The following is a 25632-nucleotide window of genomic DNA, read 5'->3' as shown; positions in this document are numbered from 1 at the left end:
CTTCAGGCATTCCTGCCCCAGCACTTGTTCCATCAATCCCAATGGAGTGGTTCGGGGCCCTCACTCACCTGCCAGCCCCAGAAGAGCCGGGCCAGGATTTGCTCCTCACCACAAGGGCAACCTGCTCTGTCCTTGCTTGTAGGTTGCTCCAGGGCCCAGTTGTCCTCCTGCCCCATGTCCCCCAGTCTCCATCCTGCTCCCAGTGTCCCCTAGCTTGCTTTGTGGTTGGGGGGCACAGGGGGTCACTGCACCCTCTGCAGATCCTCCTCTCGGGTGACCCCGCCCTGACTGCCCCCAGTTCCCCTGACCCCCCTTCCCTCTCCAATACCTGACCCCCAGTCCTTCCTCACTGCCCCCGTGACAAAGTGGGAATGTTCTTAATGTTTTCTCTGAATACTGTGTGGGTGCCTCAGTTTCCCCTATGCAGTTCTTAAGTGCCTAGGTGGGGGGCTAAGGGGGTGTGATTGTGGCGGCACCCTAGGGGGCCAGTGGGATGGTGTCTGCCCAGAGGATGGCCGACACCCTGTCTCCTGGGGACTGATGGCCTGGACCCCTCCCCTGCAAGGTGCCAACTGAAGGCGTTGGGGAACAAAGAGATCAGATGGCCTCCTAGCCCGGGAAAGAGACAAAGCCGGAGAAGGGGCTGGAGAGTTTCAGTTTGGAGCCAGCTGGGGAAATGGAGGGAGGCCCAGACGGGGCTCTGGCCTCCCTGCCCCCCAAGACGGACCCGGCTGAGGGGTCCTGTTCTCTGTACCTACAAGCTCCGTTTTAGACCATGTTCCTGTCGTCTAATCAACCTTCTGTTTTCCTGGCTGGCTGAGAGTCCCGTCTGGCTGCGGAGTTGGGGGCAGGACCCTCTGGCCCCCCCAGGACCCCGCCTGGGCGGACTGGCTGTGGGAAGCGCAGGGTGGGGCAGAGGATGCTGGATGCTCCGAGCTCAGACCCAGGAAGGTGGAAGCCGAGTGAGCTTCTTGCCCTGGGGAGAGGAGGCTCCCCCAGAGTCCTGCCTGGCTGCGTAGGGAGCAGTTCCCGAGCATCGCCCCCCCCAGCTTCCCCTAATCCCGCACCGGACCCTACCCCATCACCTGAGAGCTCCCTCATCACCTGACTCGAGCCCCGCTCCCCATCAGCTGCCCCCTCAACTTCCCTCAGCTCTCCCCACTCCCACCCCCAGCTCCCCTGTTCCTTCCCCCTTCCCCCAACTCCTCCCACCCCCGGCCCCAGCTCCCCTCTTCCTGCCCCTTTCGCCCCCACTCCTCCCGCCCCCGCCCCCGCCCCCAGCTCCCCTCTTCCTGCCCCCTTCCCCCCACTCCTCCCACCCCCGGCCCCAGCTCCCCTCTTCCTGCCCCTTTCGCCCCCACTCCTCCCGCCCCCGCCCCCAGCTCCCCTCTTCCTGCCCCCTTCCCCCCACTCCTCCCACCCCCGGCCCCAGCTCCCCTCTTCCTGCCCCCTTCCCCCCACTCCTCCCACCCCCGGCCCCAGCTCCCCTCTTCCTGCCCCCTTCCCCCCCTCCTCCCGCCCCCGCCCCCAGCTCCCCTCTTCCTGCCCCTTTCGCCCCCATTCGTCCCGCCCCCGCCCCCAGCTCCCCTCTTCCTGCCCCCTTCCCCCCACTCCTCCCGCCCCCGCCCCCAGCTCCCCTCTTCCTGCCCCCTTCCCCCCACTCCTCCCGCCCCCGCCCCCAGCTCCCCTCTTCCTGCCCCCTTCCCCCCACTCCTCCCACCCCCGGCCCCAGCTCCCCTCTTCCTGCCCCCTTCCCCCCCCTCCTCCCGCCCCCGCCCCCCTCTTCCTGCCCCCTGCGCCCCCCCCTTTCCCCCTCCTCCCGCCCCCGCCCCCGCCCCCAGCTCCCCTCTTCCTGCCCCCTTCCCCCCCCTCCTCCCGCCCCCGCCCCCCTCTTCCTGCCCCCTGCGCCCCCCCCTTTCCCCCTCCTCCCGCCCCCGCCCCCGCCCCCAGCTCCCCTCTTCCTGCCCCCTGCGCCCCCCCCTCCTCCCGCCCCCGCCCCCCTCTTCCTGCCCCCTCCTCCCGCCCCCGCCCCCCGCCCCCCTCTTCCTGCCCCCTGCGCCCCCCCCTTTCCCCCTCCTCCCGCCCGCGCTCCCCCGGCTGCAGTGCCCCCTCCGGGGCAGGGGCGGCGCTGGGCCGGGCGGGCTCGGGGCGCTCGGCGGGGCGGATGGAGCCTCTTGCCGGGCCCGGCGCGGCCGCCTCCTCGGCGGGGCCGGGCGGGCGGAGCGGGGGGGTCGGAGCCTTTGTGTGGAGCCGAGCGGGGATGGTGCCCGGAGCCGGCCGGGTAAGGGGGGGCCCCGCCCCGCCCCCCGTGGGACCCCGCCCCCCCCGCGGGACCCCCCCTGCCGCCCCGCCCCCATGGGACCCCCCCGCGGGACCCCCCCCTGCCGCCCCCCCCATGGGACCCCGCTCCCCCCGCGGGACCCCGGCCTGCCCCCCCGCCCCGCCCCCCATGGGACCCCCCTCTGTCCCCCCCACATGGGGACCCCTGCCCCCTCCCCCCCAGCAGGGGACCCCTCCCCTATGAGCCCCCCCCTTTCCCCCTGAATGAGGGACCCCTGGATGGGGCCCCACCCCCTGTGAGACCCCCCCGCCCTCCCGAATGGGGGACCCCCCTCCTGCGGTATAGGGGATCCTCCTGGGCATAGGGAAGCCCCCCTTTTCCTGCACAGGGGACCTGTATTGCCTCCATCCCCTTTCTATGGCCCCCTTCCCTGGGGACAAGGATCCCGATCTCGCCTTTCTTCCCCACTCCTGTGTCGGGGGGACCCCTCTTCCCCCTGCCTCAGTACGGGACTCGACTTTTCCCTTCCCGTCTGGTGTGGGGGATTGTTATTTAGGAGACCCCCCCCCCAACCCTCTCGCTGTACAAGGGACTCCTCCGCCTCTTGCATGGGGATCTCTCTCCACCTACCTCGCGTGTGGGGCTCGCCCTCCCTTTTTGGGGGGATCCCAGCTGCCTGGACAGGGGCCGCCTCGTTTGCCATCTCTGCCCCCTCCTAAGTTCTCCCCACTGGCACCTACTGCTGTCCCTCTCGTTCGCTCCCCAAGCAGTTTTCCCTTTGCCCCCCACCACCACCTATGGACACGCTGGCCCCCAAAGCCCCCTTATCCTCCTAAAGAGCCTCCTCTCACCCTGTCTGCCTCCTGCTGGATTGCCCCATTCCCCTGCCATGTCCCTTCCCACCCTTTCATCCACCCCCCAACCCTGTGATGGAGAAGAGCCCCTATTCCCACCCCACCCCCCCAAAACACGTACTCCAAGTGGGGGAGCCCGGGTGGCTCATCCCATCTTCCCGCTTTCCTTACTCATCCATGCAGCCCCCCTTCATCTTTTCCCCATCCGTCCCCCCCTTTACCCTGAGGACCCCATCCCTTCTTTTGGCCTCTGGGGTGTTCACCCTCTAGCAGAGGGAAGGAAAGCACGTAATAAACAGGCAGACCTGAGGTTGTACACGTGCAAAGCAGGAGAAGCAGCTGCTATAGGCAACATTAACGGGGCCCGGGGTGACCTACTCCGTGAGGTTCAGGGGTAGCATTGCATGCTCTACGCTCCAAACAGAGCAGCCCCTGTTACCTCCCATTTCCCTGGTGAATTATTGATCAGGGTGGCTTTTCTTTTCTTTTTCCAAGATTCCCTATTTAAGAAAATCCCCCGGGTGCTAAGAGTCTGCAAACTGGGACACCCTCTTTCATGGCTTCTAAACTGGAGCAACCTTGGGCTTCCTGTGCCGCCTCTCTACTTGGTATCTGGATCTTCCCCTTGTCTCCTTTGGTGTCCTGGAAAAATTGAGAACAGGCTTCCAGGGCTGAGGTTCAAAGCCCGCTGCTGCCCTGGAGACGTTTCGATACGGAGTAGTCTGTCCAATTTGAAAACTGTCCCAACAGATCATAAACAAAGAGGGGGTGCAGGCCGAGTTGGAGCGGTCTGGTCGGGTCTCGCAGAGATTGGTATCACAAGTCCAGTCTTCTGTAATAATGGTCTGGAAAGACAGCGGATGCAGATGCCGGTGAGAGCAGAGAAATAATTCAAAGAGATGTAGAGGGTTTAGGACTAGGGGCAAGACCTGAAACGAGAGCCAACCGGGCAAATGAAAGTCAGTGCGTGTGTTGGGGCCGGGGGAGGATCTGGAGATATTCAGTGGGCAGAAGGAATCTACGGAGCCGTACTGACTAGAAGAGACCTAGAAGTGATAGTGCCCAGCCAGTGAGGAAGAAGTCTGCGATCCAGGTTGCGTATTTATAAAGATAGCTAATGAGGCTACTACAGAACTGGTAGGGAAGTCGTGCTGGGAGACAGAGACCCCCATATAGAAACAGGAGCTCAGATAGTGACTGGCAAAGTAAAGTACTTTTTGTAGCAAGGTTTTTTATTTGGTCTTTTTGCACCTTTGACCTAAGCCCTTATTTGAGCCTCTCTTGTCATTTGGAAAGGGTTTGAGGCACTGTACCTGTAGATGAGAGCGTGAACCATTCTCTAGGTCAATCAAAGGGACTCCGCCGGAGGGAATACCTGGGGGTTGCTTGTTGTGGGACTCCCCCATTTGCTTTTTGAGGCAGGGAGTTGACAATGTTTAATAATAGCTATAGCCTAGCTCAGACACAGGAGGCGAAGGAGAGAACTTGCTCTAAGTTTTTCACACGCTTCTTAAAGTTGCAGACTTTTATTTTTTATTCCTTGTGTTGCTGCAGGATCTTAAACTAGGTTCACTCATGAACCTCGGGTGCGATACCAGGCTCACTGCACCACTAGTCTCTTCTGTGGTGGCAGTTCTTGTATTTTTAACCTCTGCCAATTCCGATGGTGAAGTGAGAATTGCCCCGGGGGTATTTTGGATCTCAACGAGATAAGAATAGTAGTAATTCTTTAGGCGTTGTCTACATGCAGAAGCTGCACTGGTTTAACTAAGATCAGAGCCAGTTTGTGTGTAGTCAAGGCATTAGAAAAAATATCTAGCATATGCCTCTCCCGAGAGGGGGAAAAAGAAATCCTTAACCCTTCACTGCTTCGGTATCTGTATATCTTCTAAATTGTACAGGGCAAAAGGTAGGTGCTAGTCATGTCACTTCATGCAGAACTGGAAGACACTCAAGCCATGTCTACACTGCAATTGCTGCAGCAGCCGAGCTATGGGGCACTGCAGTGTAGATGCTTCCTACTGCCATGGAAGGGCGGTTTCCATTGCTGTTGGTCGTCCACCTCTCCAAGAGGGAGAATCCTTGATGGCTCTCAGCGGCGTGAGTTTTTCATACCCCTGAGCTCCTAACTTATGTCAACCTAGCTTTGAAGAGTGGACCAGATATTAGTGATGAGGTCAGCATAAGAACCGACACAGAATGGAATCATAGAATTGTAGGGCTGGAAGGAACTTTGAGAAGATGCCCCCTCATACCGAGACAGGATTAAGGATACCAAGCCCATCCCTGTCACATGTTTGTCTAACCTGGTCTTAAAAATCTAAAGGATTTATAAGTGTGTGTAGAATTCAGCAGGTCTCGAGTCCCAGCATCATAATCATTATGCCAAATTACACATTCCCATTTAGGAGAGTAGCAAGAATGCAGCCACTTCTCTCTGTCCTTTCATTTGTGACATACCCCCTCACCTCTGTGTATCTTTTGAATGGGTAATTGGAGAGAGAATCTCCACCAATGCAGCCGCCTTGTTCCCTGGCTGCTACTTACGCAAGCGTGAAACATGCCGGGACATTTCACCCCAAACCAGTGATGACCCCGAAGTGTAAACTCTTGCATTTTCCTCTTTTTAGAGCCCCTCACCCTGCCAGCCGCTGGATGCTAAGCGCCTGGTGAACGAATGAATAAGAAGCTGACCAGGAGGAGGGACTCTTGAGCAACTGCTAAGATGGGCATGAGGATCAAGCTACACAGCACGGATCACCCCAACAACCTGCTGAAGGAACTCAACAAGTGCAGGCTGTCGGAAACCATGTGTGACGTCACCATTGTGGTGGGGAGCCGCTCCTTTGCTGCACACAAAGCAGTGCTGGCCTGCGCGGCCGGCTACTTCCAGAACCTCTTCCTGAATACGGGGCTGGACGCTGCCAGGACCTACGTGGTGGACTTCATCACGCCGGCCAACTTTGAGAAGATCCTGAGCTTCGTCTACACCTCTGAGCTCTTCACGGACCTCATCAATGTGGGCGTCATATACGAGGTGGCAGAGAGGCTGGGCATGGAGGATCTGCTCAAGGCCTGTCATTCCACCTTCCCCGACTTGGAGAGCTCAGCTATTACCAAGCAGCCCTCTGGGTCGGGAGAAGGCCGTTCGGGCCCTTTGGGCAGCACGGCGACAGAACCAAACCCTTCCCTGGGCGAACTCCGGAGCAGTGGGGAGCACTTTGGCCCTGAGCGGAATTGCATCTTGCATGGGGAATTGGCAGGTGGCTACAAAGAGGATGACAGGAATCCCATGAGTGAATCCGGCCATAACCTGCCTTTGATGCATCAACCGCTTCCAAAGACAGAAGAGCAGGAACTGACGGAGCAGTTTGCTTCTCCCACCAACATGGTGGCTCAACCCAGCCTGGGCAATGTAAACATGGCCGTTCAAACCACTGCAAGTACCTGCCAGCCCTATAAGATCCAGAGTAACGGGGACTTCAGCAAGACCAGCTTTTTCGCTGCTGATACCTCGCTGGACATCTCCACCGGGAGCAACTCCTGCCCCAGCAACAGTGACCATTCCAAAGATCAGGGCTTCGGGCAGATGGATGAGCTGCAGCTGGAGGACCTAGGGGCGGACGAGCTGCACTTTGAAGACGCTGGCGAAGAGCTGGGCCCGGTGGAGGAGGTCATTGAGCTGAGCGACGACAGCGAGGAGGAGCTGGCCTTTGAGAACGACAGCCGGGAGAGCAAGGCCATGCCCTGCCAGGTGTGCAAAAAGGTCCTGGAACCCAACATCCAGCTGATCCGCCAGCATGCGAGGGACCACGTGGACCTGCTCACCGGCAACTGCAAGGTGTGTGAGACCCACTTCCAGGACCGGAATTCCCGGGTCACCCATGTCCTGTCCCACATCGGGATCTTCCTCTTCTCCTGCGACATGTGCGAGACCAAGTTCTTCACCCAATGGCAGCTCACCCTCCACCGGAGAGAGGGGGTGTTTGACAACAACGTTATCGTCCACCCCAGCGACCCACTGCCCAGCAAGATCAACCTGTTTGGCGGAGGGCCCGGCTCGGAGCTGGTATGCACCGCCTGCGGGAAGCCACTGGCCAAAGATTTCCACACTGTCCGGGGCCACATCCTGGACCACGTGAACTTGAAAGGCCAAACATGTGGCGTGTGCGACCAGCGGCAGCTCAACCTCTGCAGCCTGATGTGGCACACCCTGTCCCACCTGGGCATCTCCGTCTTCTCCTGCTCCATCTGTGCGAACAGCTTCGTGGACCGGCATCTGCTGGAGAAGCACATGGCCGTCCATCAAAGCATGGAAGAGACTCTCTTCCGATGCCATTTCTGTGGCCAGAGCTTCAAGCTGGAAGCGGCGTACCGCTACCATGTCAGCCAGCACAAGTGTGGCGGCAGCCTGGACGTCGTCCGGCCCAGCTTCGGAGACCGGCTCCAGCAGCAAGCCCTCCAGAAGAGGAAGGTGCCCGAGGAATTCCTGAGCGAGGACCTGGCTCTGCAGAACCAGCCAGGAAACAGTAAGTACAGTTGCAAGGTCTGTGGGAAGAGGTTTGCCCACACGAGCGAGTTCAACTACCACCGGAGGATTCATACGGGAGAAAAGCCTTACCAGTGCAAAGTGTGTCACAAATTCTTCCGCGGCCGCTCCACCATCAAGTGCCACCTGAAGACGCACTCGGGGGCCCTCATGTACCGATGCACTGTGTGTGGACACTACAGCTCCACCTTAAACCTCATGAGCAAGCACATCGGCGTCCACAAAGGCAGCCTGCCGCCCGATTTCACCATCGAACAGACGTTCATGTACATAATCCATTCCAAAGACGCAGAGAAAAACACAGACAGCTGATTGGGCGGCGCTGGTGGGGTGGGGGAGCAAACGCTAACTACAAAGTGGTGACTTCCCCCCCCGCACTTACACACAGTTTTAACAGTCGGACGTTGTGGATGGAATTCTCCTTTTTTTTGGCCTTGCCTCGGGATTTTTCTGTCGGCATCCTTCCAGTTAACAGCACGTGAGCTAAACCAAGAAGCCCGTTCTTTTTACTTACCTCCAGTCCTGTTAGAGGCCGCTGAGTTCCGTGGGTTGGCGTTTCTTCCCAGGTTTTGGATCGAATAAATAGACAACTATCTCCGTCGAGCAGGTTAACCCTAGCCTGGCCTCCCACGGGTTTGAGATCACACCTAGATTTATGCTGCTATTATCCTGACAGCCAGCCTCAGTAGAGCCGGGACGGGAAGGTGTTGGACACGAAAACACTAGTTGGTTTTCTTCTAGGCTTTGCTGCTACTGGGAGGAACAAAGCAGAGTGTGGCCTTGCGGCCCGGGGAGCGCTCCAGGAGTTCGACTCGATGTCGATTGTTTTCTCCCCCTTCCCCCCACCCCCCTCCTCCCTTACCTCTTCTGAAGTTTAAAAGTCACATTTGAGAGGCAGGGAAATGTAGGCGTAACAGAGTAGCCCTAGCTCAGGGGCAGAGCTTCTTGGAGAAAAGAGGAGAGGTCTCTCTCCATAAACTAGGCTAGATTGTCAGGAGGGAACACGTTACCCTCTCTGAAGAGTCACTGAGCCAGGGGAAGCACGTAGCAAATGCTGGCAGAAGGGCTGGTTTCCCCCTTGTTCTCCCCCTTTCCCCACCCCCATACCGAAGAGAAATGTTTTTAGCAGAGATCATCCCCTCCAAGTCTCTGTGATTCTGCGGCCTGCAGTAGCACGTTAATGCTGCTGGGGCACGACCTGTAGTTCACCCCGCCCTCCCTAAGTCGGTAGCGCAGCAGTCTAGGGGTTGGGGTGTGGAGCGCATCGGGCATCCCTGTGCCCGTGCAAAGCCCTCTAGGATGAGGGTGAAAAGAAACCATTGCCTTAACTCCTGGGAAGGTGTCTTTGCAGGAGGAGCATTCTCCCCGCTACAGGGTTAGCCCCCCACCCCGCGGTAATGGAACGGCCACCGGGTCTGTGACGTGGTTTCTATCGAAGGACGTCGTCGGTGCCGACGTAAGTTTGCCCCTTCTGCTTTCACCGGGTAACGCTGTAGCTTTTCACACGCGCCCGCTGGTGGAGGTCGGGGTGGTTTTTCTAGCGTGACTGCCCTGGGGCGGGGAGGGGAAAGGCTTGAATATGACACATGTAGCAGCCTGGGTTAGAGCTGTCCCTAGGTGACTCGTACTACCTCATAACCTGGAAGCGCTCGGGGCTTGAAGCCACGGGAACCTGTGGACAGGCTCCCGCATTTCCATACACTCTGAACACTCTGCCAGCCTCTCCCCCAGCCCCCCAGGGAGCTTCTCTCTGCCATGTTGCCTCTGAGAGGGACTGACTCACACGAGCTGTGCTCGAAGCAACGGGCTAAAAAAGCCACACTGGCCGGGGCTCAGGCGAGCCCCGGATCTGAGCTCGGGTGACTCGCTAGAACTGATGCTGGTGCTGCAACATCCAGGCTACTATTTTTAGCGCACCTGCTCGAGCAAAACTAGCAGGAGTCTGTCTGCCCGGGCGGGGAGGCTCGGTACCGCTGCAGTGTAGACACCCTCAGAGGAGCAGCGTTGGTCTGGCCTGGGGGCTAGGCGTCCCTCTGTTTGAACCCCACTGCTAACACTAACTTCACTGTGGCCTTGGGCAAGTCGCTTCGCCTCTCTGCCTCAGTTTCCCCATCTGTAAAATGGGGGCGGTAATACTTGTGGTACCTACCTACCTCCCTGGAGCGTGGAGACGATTAACCAGTTACTGTCTGTAAAGCGTGTTGAAGATGAAGAGCACTTATGAGTATTATTATGTAGCATCCTAGGGAAATGACCCCTCACGTTCCTTTAAAAAAAAATCCCTCTCTACCCCTGCCCCTGGGTGCAATAACAGCCCTGCAGCATCATCCTTCTCCGTACTCTGCTCTCTGTTTCTGGGCCCTGTGAAACGAACACTCGTGATAAAGGGTAGGATGAGGACTGGAAGAGGAATGAGCAATAAGCAGAGACTGCTTGCTTAGCCTAGCACGCCAGGAGTAGGTTTGCAGGAGGGGCATGATGTCTGAGGGTGCACAAGGAAGGCAGGAGCTTGCGGTCTGAGGGGGCGAGGGTGTTAAGAGTTAATTGTGCCGGGAGCCCTGGGGAACGGAGCGAGTCTCTTGCTCATCTCCTGTTGATTAGAGTCAGGAGCGGTACCGATTCCGCCAGTCGGACTTCACGCTCTAGGGTTGGGGTGGGATTTGCAGAAGGGCAGCATCCCCGGCCACATTTGGAAGCTCCTGCTTTTTAGCACGGTCATCAGAATCCCTTCCCGTCTGCAGCTGATGGTGGTTGTTTCAGTGTAAAGGTTTAATGCCCCCATTGGCTCGTCCTCAAGCTACGATAAGGGCATGTGAGTGCAGGCGATGGAGACAGAGCCCTGAAGGCATCTGGCTGCATTCCTCCAGGCAGTGCCAGAGCTCACATGGGGAACCAACCACAGCTCCTGAGCAGAAGGAACCCTGCTGACCTCTGTCCTGACGTGCGCTTTCAAACACTGGTGCCCCAGTCAAACCACGTGGCACTGAGAAAAAGCCTATGGTGGCAAGACCATCATCTGAGATCTGCCCTCCATAGTCTGTGTAATGTTAACCAGTTTAAGGGATGCCGTATGCAGATATCCCTGGGTGGCTCCAAGCTTGACCCAGCCCCTGGATATGGCCCTCCGTGGAAGGTGTTTAAAAGAGGAAGTGGATGTTGAAATGACAGAATTCTAGTTCTTGATTAAATCTGCCCCGAACTTTGCTAGCCCCGGCTGACTTCTGACTTCATGTCGAACTGAACAGGTGAACCCGTGATTGTCATAGAGGGGGTGTCCTACACCTTTCCCTGCCCCACCTGGTGCTGATTAAATGGACGGCAGGTCTGAGCCAGTAGGGGAGTTCCTATGAAGGGTTTTCAAAGAGGCAAGAAGTTCTTGGGTGCCCGTAGCCATCCGGAGGTCATTCTGCCATGTCCCAGAAGCCGTGTGGAACACTGCGGGGCCCTGCCCCACGGTTACAGGTCTGCACACCCGAATCGAAGCAGTGAAGCAAAAGCCTTTGCGGCAAAAAAGCAAACAAACGCTTGGACGCTGAAACACTAACAAGCAAGCGACACCCTGCCCAAGGTCAGGGGAAGGGAAGGCTGACGCCTGCCCCCTTTTTCGTGACTTTGGTCTGTGGCTACGTCTACAGTATGAGCTAGGGGTGTGAGTCCCCTTTTGTGTCCACAAACTCATTGAGGTAGCAGTGAAGCCAGGGTGGCCCAGGGACCATCTGAAACCGCTGGGTATTTATTTGGCACGGCTAAGGCAGGCCCCTGCTGCCGCTCCCCGGGCTTCGACTGCTCCGCAGCTCAGCGTAGCTGTCGCCAGTGGGTCGAGGAAGGGGGAGCTGTTGGCTCAGCCAGGGAGTGGCCAGAACTCAGATCCCTGCCCACTTCTGCCTTTGGCTTTTCCCTGGGTTATAATGACCCATTTAGTTCTCCCTCAAAACACTCAAGAGATTGGCAGCCATTTGACTGTGTGCTTGCTCGTGGGCAAGTGAAAAAAATTCCAATTTGCAAAACTCTGTCACAAGTTCAATCCCTTAGTTTCTCCGAATTGGGATGAGGCCAAAACCTGGGCTCTCCCTCCCAGCCTGGGGATCCAATGCCAGGATCCAGCCGTCACCCTCCAGAGCGCCCTCCCTCGATATGTCACACCCAAACTCCACGGGAGTCAAGTAGAGTCTTTCTGCTAACTTTGGTGGGCTTTAGATCAAGGCCCTAACCCCAGACGCGATGACCAATCTGCAGCGGGTCCCGGTGTCTTCCCTTGCTTGGGCCACCTTCTTTACCATTCAGTTTTCTGCCTCCCCTTTGTCATATGGCTACCACTGGGTCCTGCCAGCCAGGCTAGGAGATCAAGTAGTCTTCACGAGCAATGTCCATGCCGATTTGTGGAGGGCAGGATTGGGTGGAGTCCAGAGACAAAAGGAGTCTCTCTCATGCTTTCACCATGAAACCAGAGCAGGCTGCTCTGCTCCCTGAGGCTAGAGTCCAAAATCCGTCTCCCATTCCATGTATGTCCTGCTGATGCCCCCGGCTCACAGAGCTGGTTTTTTGGTATACTGCCTAACAATTATTCATGCCCTGGCCCCGCTTCAGAAGCCAAATGCTACTTCTAGTGGGAAAAGGTAACAGTATTGTCTGGTAGACCATACAGGGGGCTGGGAGAGAGACCCCCTGGGTTCTGTTCCCAGCTTTTCCACTGGCTCAGTGTGTGTTCTTGCATCAATTACCCCCCAGTCTGTAAACATGGGGGACACTAAGAAATACCTACCTCACATGGGGGTGGGTGTGAGGTTTAATTCTTGTTTGTAAAGTGCTTTGGGATCCTTGGGGATGAAACAGTGGCTTCTAACAGGACAACACGTTATCAACGATCCAAGCGGCATTGTAGGGTTCTGTTTAATCCCAGGTGCCTGCCATGCTAATGGGGCTTGAAGCAAGCTGCCCCGTCTCTAACCAAAAGGCAGCAGTGTCCCAATGGAGAACGTAACCTTATGAGACTGGTCTCTTTATTTCTGAAACACAAATGGGGTTTGCTTTCATTCCTCCCCTCTCCCGAAGGATCCAGATCTCTTAAAAAAAAAAAAAAAGAAGCAGAAAAAAGAGTTGTAATTACTGTCTAACCTTTCCATTAAGTTAATAGTAGGTACTGACCTGATATTTAAGTGGTTACTATCTATTTGCTGTAAAGTTTTGTATATTTTGTAAACTCCCCCACGCCCCCAAAACAGTAGATGTCTAAAATCATTGTACATCGGATTCTTTTATACTCCATCATCCAGCACAAAGTGTGGTTTTTATTTAGAATAATAAAATGGAAAACAGCCACCCCTTGCGCTTTGTGTCTTTTTGTTTATTATTTTTAATCTGCAGGTGGAGGTTTGGGCCTTTCTGGTCAAGCACTGCGTGGGTCCCAGACCTGATTCTCAGTTACCCTTTTCCCGGGGCCAGGGCAGTGGCAGGGGTCAAGGATTGTAGGTAATTCTGCTGCACACTGCCTGGCCTCAGGGCCACTCTAAATTAGACTCGTCTTCTGCTTCCAATAGCCTCTGGGGAGCAGAGAATGGCTATGGTGCAGTATAGTCTGGTCATACCCTAATTCATCCCCTATGCCAAGGGCCCTTCCATCAGCTCTATATTGCCACAGGGGGGATTCCCAAGGAGTCATTTATACCTGCGTTTAAGGCCCCTTTATGCTGCCAGAGTTAGTGTAATCGCGAATCTGGCCCAGACAGCCTGCTGGTTGTCTTCCCGTTGGCAAACCAAACTAACAAGCCGGTGATGCTGGTCTTTTCAAGAGGCACATTCCTTTCTCTGGAGACAAGGCTGCCTTCTCAGTTCAGGGAGAGAACGAACTGGTTGTTCTGCTGATGCAAACAAATGAGGCAGTCGTTCCCCGGAGGAGCCGTCTCAAGTGCTTCTTGGAGAAAACCCAGGCATTTGTCTTCTCGGTGGAAGGGCTGCTGTGTGTGGGAGACAATGAGCCGAAAGTCAAATGGCTTCGCTCTAGCAGGCCTGCCAGTTTAATAGATTGCGACGTCTGGGAGGACGGGCAAGCTCTTTGCTGCCCCTTCTCGCCAACCGGAACCCTTCCATAAAACTGTGGGAGAGCTGGTGCTGGAGTTGTACTAGAGAGCTTTGGGAGACGTGCCAGAGACGCTATAGGGATTTCTCTGTTGCTGCTGATTTTATGTGGAAGCCACCCAGATGCTACAGGGATGGGCAGCGGTATGACACCCTGCATGGATAGATCTGGATTCATTTCCCATCTCTGTCACAGACTTCACATGTGACATCCGGCAAGCCACTTCTTGTCTTTGTACCTCAGACCCCAACCTGGAAAATGGGGGTGACCATTAGACTTGTCTGTCCTTTGATGGTTTAATCATAGAATATCAGGGTTGGAAGGGACCTCAGGTGGTCATCTAGTCCAACCCCCTGCTCAAAGCAGGACCAATCCCCAACTAAATCATCCCAGCCAGGGTTTTGTCAAGCCGGGCCTTAAACACCTCTGAGGAAGGAGATTCCACCACCTCCCTAGGTGACCCATTCCAGTACTTCACCACCCTCCTAGTGAAGTTTTTCCTTATATCCAACCTAAACCTCCCCCACTGCAACTTGAGACCATTGCTCCTTGTTCTGTCATCTGCCACCACTGAGAACAGTCTAGATCCATCCTCTTTGGACCCCCCTTTCAGGTAGTTGAAAGCAGCTATCAAATCCCCCCTCATTCTTCTCTTCCGCAGACTAAACAATCCCAGTTCCCTCAGCCTCGCCTCATAAGTCGTGTTCCAGCCCCCTAATCATTTTTGTTACCCTCCGCTGGACGCTTTCCAATTTTTCCACATCCTCCTTGTAGTGTGGGGCCCAAAACTGGACACAGTCCTCCAGATGAGGCCTCACCAGTGCCGAATAGAGGGGAACGATCACACCCCTCGATTGGCTGGCAATGCCCCTCCTTCTACATTGAAAGCTCTTCTGAACAGAAGAGCTGTGGCTCACTATGTCTGTACAGTTTGCTAACTGTCCCATTTGGCACCTCTCGATGCTACTGTCATGTAAGTAATGAACAGTCATTATAAAGCTGGGATACTGCCGGGCCACCTGTCCCAGCCCAGATTTTCTGCGTGCGTGAAATGATGAGCTGGGGTGGCCCAAACCACATTTGTTTATTGGCTCTGGCACAGCCTGTGTTTATTAAAGGCCAAATGGCTTTTCTAGCCCATGGATTAGCAATCTGTGACGGTGTTAAGAAAAATATCCCTACAATATTGCCATGTTGGAGAGTTTTCATGACCTTTTTAATTATCCATCACGCTATGTCTAAAATGTTTGATGACCCACAGCGGTAGCATCATAAGTAAGATATTGGAGAAACTTGACATTATTTGGGAACATTTTCAGTCTGTTTCACGCCATGCTTCACGTAGACTGAGCATCATAAATGGATGGAAAATATATATTGCTCTAGCTCTGGAAAACACACTATTCCAGCCCCTTTCAAAAGCATCTGAATGCTCTGTGTCCCCTTAGTATTTAGCCTCCTACGTCATTTAGGTGCTTTTGTAAATTTTACCCAGTGCCTCTTGTTGCTCAGACCAATCTTTTAAAACATTTCTTGGGCTGGGTTAAATTCCTTAGCAGCGATGTGCGAGGTTTGGCTGTACTCGCCACGTCTGTTGTGTGAAACGAACGGGCAGCAAGTATTTCTTCACCCATTGCACAGTCACCCTGTGGTGCTCGTTGCCAAGGGATGCTGTGAAGCGCAAAAGTGGGTGCAAAAAAGAATTAGCTGAGTTCACAGAGGATAGGGTCGGGGGGGGCAAACTTTTTGGCCCAAGGGCCCCATCGGGGTTCCAAAACTCTATGGAGGGCCAGGTAGGGAAGGCTGTGCCTCCCCAAACAGCCTGGCCCCGGCCCCTATCCACCCTCTCCCACTTCCCGCCCCTCTCAGAACCGCCCACCCATCCAACCAGCCCCCCTCTCTCCCCGCTCCTTGTCCCCTGACTGTCCCCTCCCAGGACCCACTGCCCCCCTGGGCCCCACCCCCTATCCAACCCCCCCTGCTCCCTGTCCCCTGACTGCCCTGACCCTATCCACACCCCCGACCCCTGACAGGCCCCCCAGGACTCCCACGCCTATCCAACCCCCCCCCCATTCCCCTTCCCCTGATTGCCCCATCCCAGAACCTCCGCCCCATCTAACCGCTCCCTGTCCCCGATTGCATCCCCTGGGACCCCTGCCCTTTATCCAACCCTCCCACGCCCCGCCCCCTTACCATGCCACTCAGAGCAACGTGTCTGGCAGCTGCCCCGCCTGGCCGGAGCCAGCCATGTTGCCGCGCTGCCCAGCAGAAGATCGCAGCCCTGCCGCCCAGAGCACTGGCAGCGTGGCAAGCTGAGGCTGCGGGGGAGAGGGGACAGCAGGGGAGGGGCTGGGGGGGAGCCTCCCTGGCCGGGAGCTCAAGGGCCAGGCAGGACGGTCCTGCGGGCCAGATGTGGCCCGCTGGCCGTAGTTTGCCCACGTCCAGGATAGGGCCATCAGCGGCTGTTCGCCAAGATGGCAAGGGACGCAACCCCATGCACCAGGTGTCCCTGAATCGGTTAGGGGACTAACCTGGGATTTGGGGAAGACCGGTTCAGTTCCCTTCTTCGCCCCAACTCCCTGTACCCTTGGGCATTACAGTAAAACTTTGAAAGGAGCCAACGTCCCATTTTCAGATAGGGATTTAGGAATCTAAGTCTTATTGAATATCAGTAGAATTTAGGCTCCCAAATCACCTAGACACTCCTGAAAATTAATTTTTCTATCCCTCTGTTCCCCATCTGTAATAATCCTTCCTTACCTCCCAGGACTCTGGCGAGGATAAATATATTTAAGACTGCACGGTGTTCAGCTATTATCATAAGGAGGATCTTGTAAGTACCTAAGATCGGTAGATCTGTGCTAGCAGCGATACTCAGACTGAGGCTTGCAAGCCACAAGTGGCTCTTCACTGTCTCTCCTGCGGCTCTGTGCCGCACGTGAAATTAAAACGCTGTGTGATTTAAATTATTGACCAATCTAAGTTATTAACCAATTAGGATGTTTTTACTCTGTTATTAACCAACTGCAGTTGATAAGAGACTAGTATCTGGTCAGTCATTTTTCAGTGAGAATTGTGTGTGTATATATCTCTATATATACGCACACACACAAAATATTTCCCGTCATACTGTTTAACTATGACCATATAGTAAATGAAACAATGAATTCACACTGTGGTGGCTCTTGTGGGGAATGCAGATCGCTAATTTGGCTCCTTGAACCACTGGGGGCTGAGTCTCACTGCTCTATAGTCTTTCAGTGCTAAGGAAGGTAAAGAGGTGACTTGCTTGTGGTTTTTAAGTGCCTACGTGGGGAGAAGAGATCTGATGGCAGAGGGCTCTTTAATCTATCAGGCAAAGCTCCAATGGCTAGAAATTGAAGCTAGACCAATTTACACTAGAAATTCTGCGTTTTTTAACTCTGAAGACAATTAACCCTTGGGACAGCTCACCAAGAGATGTGGAGGTTTCTCCATCAGTGGAAATCTTGTACTCTCGCCTGTCTGCCTTTCTAAAAGATGCTGTCTAGTCCCTCCTTGTGTTATTGGCTTCCATGCAGGGGTCACTGAGTAAAACTTTACTGCCTGGGTCGTGTAGGGGTCAGACAGGATGATCCCTTCTGGCTTTAATATCTCTGAATTGTGGCACCGAAAGTTAGCCAGGCAACAGAACCGTGGTTTTAAAAATGAAGTTTAATAGGTCAAATAGAGAGAGCTTTAAATGTTTAGGTATCATGAAGAGATTGGATACATTTCTACCTAGGCAGAGCGGGTTTATCACACACCAAATGTCTTTCTATCATGCCGTGACTTTCCTTTTCTTTAGCCAAGAGGACAGCAAAGGCGCGTCTATGAGAAGTCCCTGGGGCGCTCAGGACTGGCTCTCTGGCCCGCGTCATTGGGGAGTGGCTGCCATCCTGTTCCTGGCTCCGTGGTGGTGGTCACAATCTGTATGCTCACAGCATAGCCTAGCTCCAGTCGTGGGCCGGGAGCGCACTGTCTGAGGTGTTGTGCAAACGCAGAAGTGTCTGCCCCAAAAAGCTGACAGTCTATGCTGCTGTTTTACATTGCGCACGTTGTTAAACTTTGCCCAACAGGAGGAGGGGAATGGGCACAAGTTTCTTCTCTTTAAAGGGTCGGTGCCTTTTCCCATAGCCGTTGCATTCAAGGCCTTGGTGGAGATGAATGGGCGCATTTTACAGGCAAATGTGGATCTACGTAGGTAGCACGGTGTGTGCTGGAAGCCAGCAAAAGGCCCGCCGGGAGCGCGAATGGTACTGGATTGGCTGGTTGTGTGTCTGGCCTGCCGTTTGGGAGAGTGGAGTTTGATTCCTGAACCCAGGGCTGGGGGCAGAGGAGTAGGAGTGACCCACGTCCCTTTGCGGGACTGCTAAAGAGCAGCATGGAGGCATTCCAAGGGGAGCGGGGAGAAACATGGCTCGTATGGCTCCCGAAGGGGATACAGACTCCGCTGTCCCCGGCCATGCAAAAGGCACCTCATTCTAATCTGTCCCAATGTCGTGAAATGTCACATAATCTGTTTCACATGAGGTCTTGAGGGGTGGGGCAGGGCGGGCAAGAGACCAGTAACTTTCCACGGCAATTAAAAAAAAAAATCCCCTTCTGATGAGGCTAATTATTTGCTGTGGAAACCCCTTCATCTTAGAAATCCACAGGCCCCTGCCCTTTGCCTCCCAGGTGAACAAGGAGGCAAAGGGACATGGAGTGTCTCCCTAAGCAAGGTGCGTATCGCCCGAAAGCCCCATAATGAATGCAGCGCACTTTGTCAGAGAAGCAGGGCCTGTCCCACCAGCTTCTCTTGTCTGCTATGATTCGTTCTTTCAACCTCTGGGCAGGGCCATCCCTATGGGCATGTGGGGCCTGGGACAAATCAGCCTGTATGGGCCCCCTTAACTTTTTTTGTACAGGTGAAATCTGGTGTGGGGAGGGGACACCAGTGCAGGGGGGCGAGGGATGATGGAGAGCCACAGGGTGGCACCTGTACTAGGGGCGAGGCGGCCCCCTGTGCTGGGGGGTCCGAGGCAGAAGGGCAATGGATGGGATCAGCCTGGCCTGGGTGACACCGGGAGCCAGCGGGGCAGGCTGGGGTCACTGCTGCTGCTGCCAGAGACTGAGCCCGAGCCCCCCGATGCCGAGCAAGAAAAAGAAATGCAACGCGTGCTTTCAGCCAGTGAGTGCGCGTCCAACCCCTGCTGCTGGCACCAGGCCCTCCAAACTCCTAACCTCCCCCGGGCCTTCTTGGCATCCCCCGCATGACCCACGAACGCTGAAGCATGGGGCCCGGAGCAGTCACCCTGATTCACCATACCCAAGGGACGGCTCTGCCTCTGGGAACATCCTGCCATCAGCCTCTCCTTTCCTTGACCGAAGCACCCTTTCTCCAGATCTTGTCCAGTTTGTTTTCCCGTATTTTTAGCAGTCCAAGGCCATGGATCAGCTGGTTCTTTTTGAGTTATTAATTCCCAGTCTTTCCAGTTACCTTCTCGCCTTCCCCTCCCCACGTGCTTTCGCAGAATTTGCTCAGGGCTGAACAGAGCTCTCCTGCCGGCATCGTTAAACCAGCCCCAATGAGGGGCGTGAGCCATGTCGGAAGCGGAGCCTCTCCTGCCAACCCCACACTGCTCACAACAGCACTTTTGTCGATGAAACTTACGTCGGTCGGGGGGGTGTGTGTGTTTTTTTCACATCTCTGGCCGGCAAAAGTGGTAGTGTAGACAAAGCCTTAGGGAAACACATCTGTACAGTGACCTTATTCCTCTCTCCTTCTTTCCCTCTGTGGTTGCAATATTGCTCTCCAAAAGCCATTTCCTATTGGCGGTGAAATGCTGTTTCCCTAGTGAAGGCTTCATCCTGCATAGTGCTGAGTGGCTCCCACTCCCTTTGGCTTCCCCTTGCGAGATCAGCCCCTCATCTTTCTCACTGGTACTGCGCATAGATTGATGTGTGTTCTGAAGGAAAAAAATTCCACTCCTTTTTTCTGAGCTAGATGGTTCAAGGAAAGAGGCAGCTTAATGCCTGGTCTCTTCCAGGTGTGGGATATCCGGAGCACGTCTGCAAGCAAAAGGCAGGAGTCGCGGAAAAGCTGGGGGCAAAACATTGCTCTTTCCAACTCCTGCGTAGCTGGCGCTGGAGAGCAAAGTGGCCGGATTTGCATTGAGGTCCCTGGGTAGCCAGAATAATCGATAGTAATAAACCAATGAGCATTTCTTTGAAATATAGGACATCTCTTCCTCTCTGGTTCTTTAGCTAAATAGATTTGATACAGCACCATGTCAGAGGCAAAATATCTGCTGCTCCCTCCAGCTTTCATTTCTACCATCCCTCCAGCTTTCAGAGCCCTGGGTGGCAACAAGAAAATGCCATCAAAAAGCAAAGTGTCTTGCCTTATCTCCAGGGGAAGAAATAGAAGCCAGCCACCCCTGGGACCAGCTGCCAGCAATGCATGGAGAGCCCGGTGGATGTTTAATTAGGTGGGATGTTGTCTTTGGTAATGACTATGGAGTGCTGGGTGCTGGAAGAGGAATTGTCCCCGCCTTTCTGGTTGATTTGGTCTTTGGGGATGTACTTCACCACGGCCGAGATGAGTTTGCTGCGGAAGTTCTTGCTCAGGAAATTGTAGAGGATGGGGTTGGCCACGCAGTGGAACATGCTGAAACAGTCTATGATGTCGTAGAAGAAGTAGAGGAAGTTGGCAACGTTGCAGCTGTAAATGAAGTAGCTGCCATCGAGGGTCAAGAGGGTCAGCGTGATGTGGTAGGGCAGCCAGCACACTAGGAACACGACGATGTAGGCATAGATCAGGAGGCAGTGCTTCCTGCTTTCTGGCTTGGAGTGCTTGATGTACCTGGCCGTCAGTATGTTGAAGACAGCGATGATGGAGATGGGGATGAGGAATCCAATGATGCTGGTGGCTAAGCTGATGGCCAGGGCCCACTCATCATAGGTCTCGAAGGGAGCCAGGAAGATGCACATGGGCTCGACCGAGTCCACCAGCTGCGTGTGGGCCACCTCCAGGAAGGGGATGAGGGCGGCGAAGAGCCAGATGCCGAAGCAGAGGAGGCGGCGTGCCCGGTGCTGATGCTGGTGCCAGAAGTGGGATGAAGTGGTCAAGGAGACGTAGCGGTCCACGCTGAGGCAGGTCAGGAAGAAGATGCTGCTGTACATGTTGGCAAAGTAGAAGTAGTGGGTAAAGCGGCACAAGAAGCTGCCCCAGAGCCAGGTGTAGTCGAGCATGACCTCCAACATCCAGATGGGCAGGGTTAGCAGCACCCCTAAGTCAGCAATGGCCATGTTGAGGATGTAGAGGTTGACCAGGTTTTTGTTCCCCCAGGTGTGCCAGTTGACCCAGATGACGAGCATGTTTTCCACCAGCCCCACCACGAAGATGACCAAGTAGAGGATGAAGAGCATCACCCGCTTGATGTTCTCGTCCAGGTGAGTGTCGCAGAAGGTGAAGGTGTAATTCAGGTATTGGAGCAGCTGGGTCCAGTTGTGGTAGTCCCCGAACTTGCTAAAGGGATCTGGCGTCTCAGCGGGGACCGTGGTCACCTCGGCCATTGTGGATGGCGAGCGGCTGGAAAGAAAGGGAAGGCGATTAACTGCTGGGGTTTGGCTGCAGAACGACAAGTAGTAACATTCTGTGGGGATCCTTTCCAAAGCCCTCTCCGGATCTCCAGATCATCCCCTCCCCACACACAAAGACACACGCCCAGACACATACACACATGTGCCCAGACACACACGACCACCCCCCTTCACACACACATCCCCCGCAAGCAGCAATGTTTGCTTGGAAGAGCAGATCACCCAACCTCTACTGCTGTCCCCACTCAGTTGAATTGTCTCCTGTAGAGGAGAACACTCTTTTGATTACGGTACTGGGCCAGGGCTAAGGACATCTAGGTTCTGCCCCCAGTAGACTCGCTATTGAGATGTCTACACTGCAGTAAACGACCCACAGCACAACTGTGGCCGGCCCGGATCAACTGGCTCAGGCTTGCGGGGCTCAGGATGTGGGGCTAAAAAATTCAGTGAAGGCACTGGGGTTGGAGCCCGGGCTCTGAAACCCCATGAGGGGGTGGGTCTTGGCTCCCCAGCTTCAGCCAGAGCACAAACTCATCTACCCTGCTATTTTTAGCCCCATATCCTGAGCCCCAGGCTCTGAAACTTGGTCCTGCTTTTTATTGCAGGGTAGATGTACCTGATGTGACTTTGAACAATCTGTCACTTGTGGGCAGATTTTCAAGTGAGCTCAGCAAATTCTGTTTATCAAAAAGAAGATCCAGAAGTGACTGTGTCTAGGTACCTTCTCGGGGACAAAATCTGGGTACCGAAGGGGCCTTTAACCCAAGGGAGAAAGACAGAACAAGCATCAGTAGCTGGAAATAAAGCCAAGTAAATTCCAGTGAGAAATAAGACGGAAACTTCTTTAGCATGAGGGTGATTAACCTTCGGAACAAACTCCCAAAGGAGGTGGTGGATGTCTCTGAATCTGGACTGGATGCCCTTCTGTAGATGCTTTGGCTAAACTCGAGTTATTGAGCTCAAAACGGGTGTAACCGGAGGAAATCCTTTAGCTTGTGCTACACAGGAGGTCGGACGAGATGTTCTAATGGGCCCTCCTGGCCTGAAACTCTGGGAATCTATGAGAACCCCCATAATCAGGGGGAGATTCTCAAAGGAGCCACAGCTCCCACGTCGGCATCTAAACGAATGGCCAGATTTACAGAGGAGCTCAGCATTTGAGTTCAGAGCACTTGGCTCTCCGGTCATCAGTGTCCCAGTGGCCACTGCCGAGTTCTGAGTCTCGCTTAAATGTACGAAAAAATATGGAGGAGATGATGCTAAACCTGTTGCTGGAAACTGGGGTGACAATTTTCTGACCTCGTGTTTCCCTCTGCCTCCCTCGCTACTGCTCCTCTGCAGCCGGGGAGAAACCAGCATCAAGCTCAGAAATGGCGAGCCTTGTTAAAAAGCCTTATTTTCACGTGCAGTCCATGTTGCAAGAAAGGGTTTCATCTCTGAGCCTCTGAGGCGCTGCGCTGAGCGTAATGGGACAGCTTGAAAACCAAGAGAGGTGAAACTGACCTTCCCCCTACAGCCAGACTTGCTTCGTTCTTGTGGCTAACGTGCCAGCAATTGTCACTCTGCAAAAATGAGAAGGGACTTTGCCAGCCTCAGATCTGAAACAGATACCGGTGAAGAGACGGAGTCATCACAAGCCAACCAGAGCTGGAAAACAGCTGCCTGCTCAGAGAAAGTTCCTCGCTTCAGCACCTCAGCTCGGTCTAAGGGAGTCTAAATCCGCGGACAGCGAACTGGGTGGGCAGAGACACTTAGAGTGCACTAAGAAAAGGAGGACTTGTGGCACCTTAGAGACTAACCAATTTATTTGAGCATGAGCTTTCGTGAGCTACAGCTCACTTCATCGGATGCATACCGTGGAAACTGCAGCAGACTTTATATATACACAGAGAATATGAACCAATACCTCCTCCCACCCCACTGTCCTGCTGGTAATAGCTTATCTAAAGTGATCATCAGGTTGGGCCATTTCCAGCACAAATCCAGGTTTTCTCACCCTCCACCCCCCCCCCCCCCCAAATTCACTCTCCTGCTGGTGATAGCCCATCCAAAGTGACAACTCTTTACACAATGTGCACTGTGTGTGTAGGAATGCTGCGTGAACACGATCGTCTGCAGCTCCCAGCGCTCGTTCCAGAGTCTACACTGAAACCGTGGGAGCATCCTAGTTCTGAATTCACATCCCCAGCGTCTGAGTCTGGTTCAGTCCATGGGGAGCTCTGTAAATATTTGTCTGCTTTGAGATCTGCTGAGGACAAGTGCTGTGTAAGAGGTAGGTGGTGTTCTTATTACTTATTCTGTTCTCAGGTCTCCTTCCCATGCAGACATGCCCTCCACCCAAGGGAAACCCTGCAGCACATGGAGGAAAACGATTTCCACTAATATTAGCCCAAACCCGTAGCCGGTCTCAGTGCTGTCTTGAGAATGGGGTTGCTTAAAGCAGCGGATCTCAGCCAGGGGTACGCAGAGTCTTCCAGGGGGTGCATCAACTCATCTAGGTATTTGCCTAGTTTTAAAACAAGCTACATAAAAAGCACCAGCGAAGTCAGGACAAACTAAAATTTCCTACAGACAATGACTTGTTGATACTGCTCTCTATGCTTTCCATGGAAATGCCAGTACAGTATTTATATTTCAGTTGATTTATTTTATAATTATACAGTGAAAATGAGCCATTGGTCAATAATAGGGCGCTGTGACATTTTTGTATTTTTATATCTGATTTTGTAAGCAAGTAGTTTTTAAGCAAGGTGAGACTTGGGGGTACACAAAACAAATCAGACTCCTGAAAGGGGGACCATCATCTGGAAAGGTTGAGAGCCACTGGCTTAAAGAACTGCTGGGCCAGATCTTTAGCTGGTGGAAATTGGTGTAACTCCATTAACTTTAGCTGAGGCTCTGACCCTGTCTATATGGAGCCCTTCCTCATGTCCCAAAATCCGATCACTGATTGAGCTTTGAGCCACTGGCCATGGGGTTACTGTTAAACATTCAGCATGTTAAATATGCTCAAGATCACTCCAGCACCTTTATATTCCTTGGCCCAAAGCAACAGATGTGCCATTCAACTCCCCCTTTCAACCCCAACCTCTCTGTGCTATCCAAATCTCACCCCTTTGCTGTTCCATTTCCCACTGGGACCACAATCAGGCGTGGTAGTTACAAATTGCAGAGAGAAGCAATTGACCGTCACAGCACACTACCTCCAGAACCGCCTACTTATCCAAATCCCAGAGCTGCTGTGTCCACACACGGCGTGACCCAGGTCTCAGCGTGATGCCGTTGGAAGAACACACAAGACAAGAGGCTCCCCCCGGTAAAGCTTACAGACCACGCTACTCTAGCTAGGTATTTATAGGGCCCTCCTCACCATGATCTCCGAAAAGCTCAGGAATCCAGGCAGTGGGGGGGGGGGAAGCCGCATACAACCCAGAGGAATGCTTGGCAACTGGGTAGTCAGCTGCAAAAGTCATCCATCGGTGCACCAGGAGGAGGACGGGGCTTGGTTGCTCTTTTCAGAATGTTTGGAGAAAGGAAAAGACAGATATCTGCGGGGGATTCATGCCTGCGTAAATCTAACCCCATTAACGGAGGTGGTTTGACGGATGTCACTGAAAAGCCTGGTGCTTTGAATGCAATGGGGGAGGAGAGAGACCGAAACACGGGTGGAAAGTAACAGGTCCATGCTCACCTGCAGTGGAAGGCTGAAGGTGTGTCCGGATGGGTGGCAAAGGATCAGGTGCTGCCCTGATGCCTCCAGCTCTGTGGCTCAGGCGGATCTATGCTGTAGGGACCGTCGTTCCCAGAGTGAGCTCAGGGTGGGCTCGCTGGCTTCTTCCACATGCATACCCCCCACCCCTCGGAGCTCTCTTCCATACAGGAAATGTACATCATCGCCTGATATCCTGAAAACACTGCCCAGTGCAAGGCCACATTGGACGTGATTCCTAATTCCTGGGGTCTGGCTCAGCTAGAATGAAGATGGGTTTGGTTTCGCTGCAGAGCTGGGGGGCGGGAGGGGAGGAAGATTTTGGGGACAGGTCAGATAGGACATGAAAGTGGGGTAGGCCAGTGGGCGCATCTTTTCCAGGTTAATTTCCTTTGCCGCACAGAGCGAGGCTCTGAAATCCACAGCCTGCCCCACTCAGATCCCCAACCAGCTTTTGCCTGACCTGTTTGATGAGATGGAGCCCACCCAATTATTACTTCGATCTCAGCAGGGTTCACACTGGCTTAGCCGTTTCCAGGCAGGGAGGAAAGCTGGCCT

At 54.4% G+C, this 25632-nt stretch overlaps 2 protein-coding genes across 3 annotated transcripts; one reads left to right on the top strand and one right to left on the bottom strand.

Moving 5' to 3' along the window:
* The first annotated feature begins 2201 nt into the window (after positions 1–2201).
* On the top strand, positions 2202–12997 carry ZBTB39 (zinc finger and BTB domain containing 39). Of its 2 annotated transcripts, XM_073318535.2 has the most exons (3): positions 2216–2281; positions 3631–4007; positions 5766–12997. In XM_073318535.2, exon 3 carries the CDS (start codon positions 5861–5863, stop codon positions 7994–7996), a length of 2136 nt encoding a protein of 711 aa, XP_073174636.1. In that variant the 5' UTR covers positions 2216–2281; positions 3631–4007; positions 5766–5860; the 3' UTR covers positions 7997–12997. The 2 variants fall into 2 exon arrangements, with proteins under 2 accessions (XP_073174635.1, XP_073174636.1); XM_073318534.2 differs by lacking the exon at positions 3631–4007 and having other exon boundaries at positions 2202–2281.
* Positions 12998–17466: 4469 nt separating this feature from the next.
* ACKR5 (atypical chemokine receptor 5) lies at positions 17467–25156 on the bottom strand. Its single transcript, XM_073319309.2, has 2 exons — positions 25057–25156; positions 17467–21354 (listed from the first exon to the last, which is right to left on the bottom strand). Exon 2 carries the CDS (start codon positions 21336–21338, stop codon positions 20244–20246), a length of 1095 nt encoding a protein of 364 aa, XP_073175410.2. The 5' UTR covers positions 21339–21354; positions 25057–25156; the 3' UTR covers positions 17467–20243.
* Between the last annotated feature and the right edge of the window lie 476 nt (positions 25157–25632).

This window comes from Lepidochelys kempii, chromosome 20 (genome assembly GCF_965140285.1).
Source record: "Lepidochelys kempii isolate rLepKem1 chromosome 20, rLepKem1.hap1, whole genome shotgun sequence".
Lineage (NCBI taxonomy): Eukaryota > Metazoa > Chordata > Testudines > Cheloniidae > Lepidochelys > Lepidochelys kempii.
Note: the sequence above shows the minus strand (reverse complement) of the source record. Positions and strands in the feature narration are given on the sequence as shown.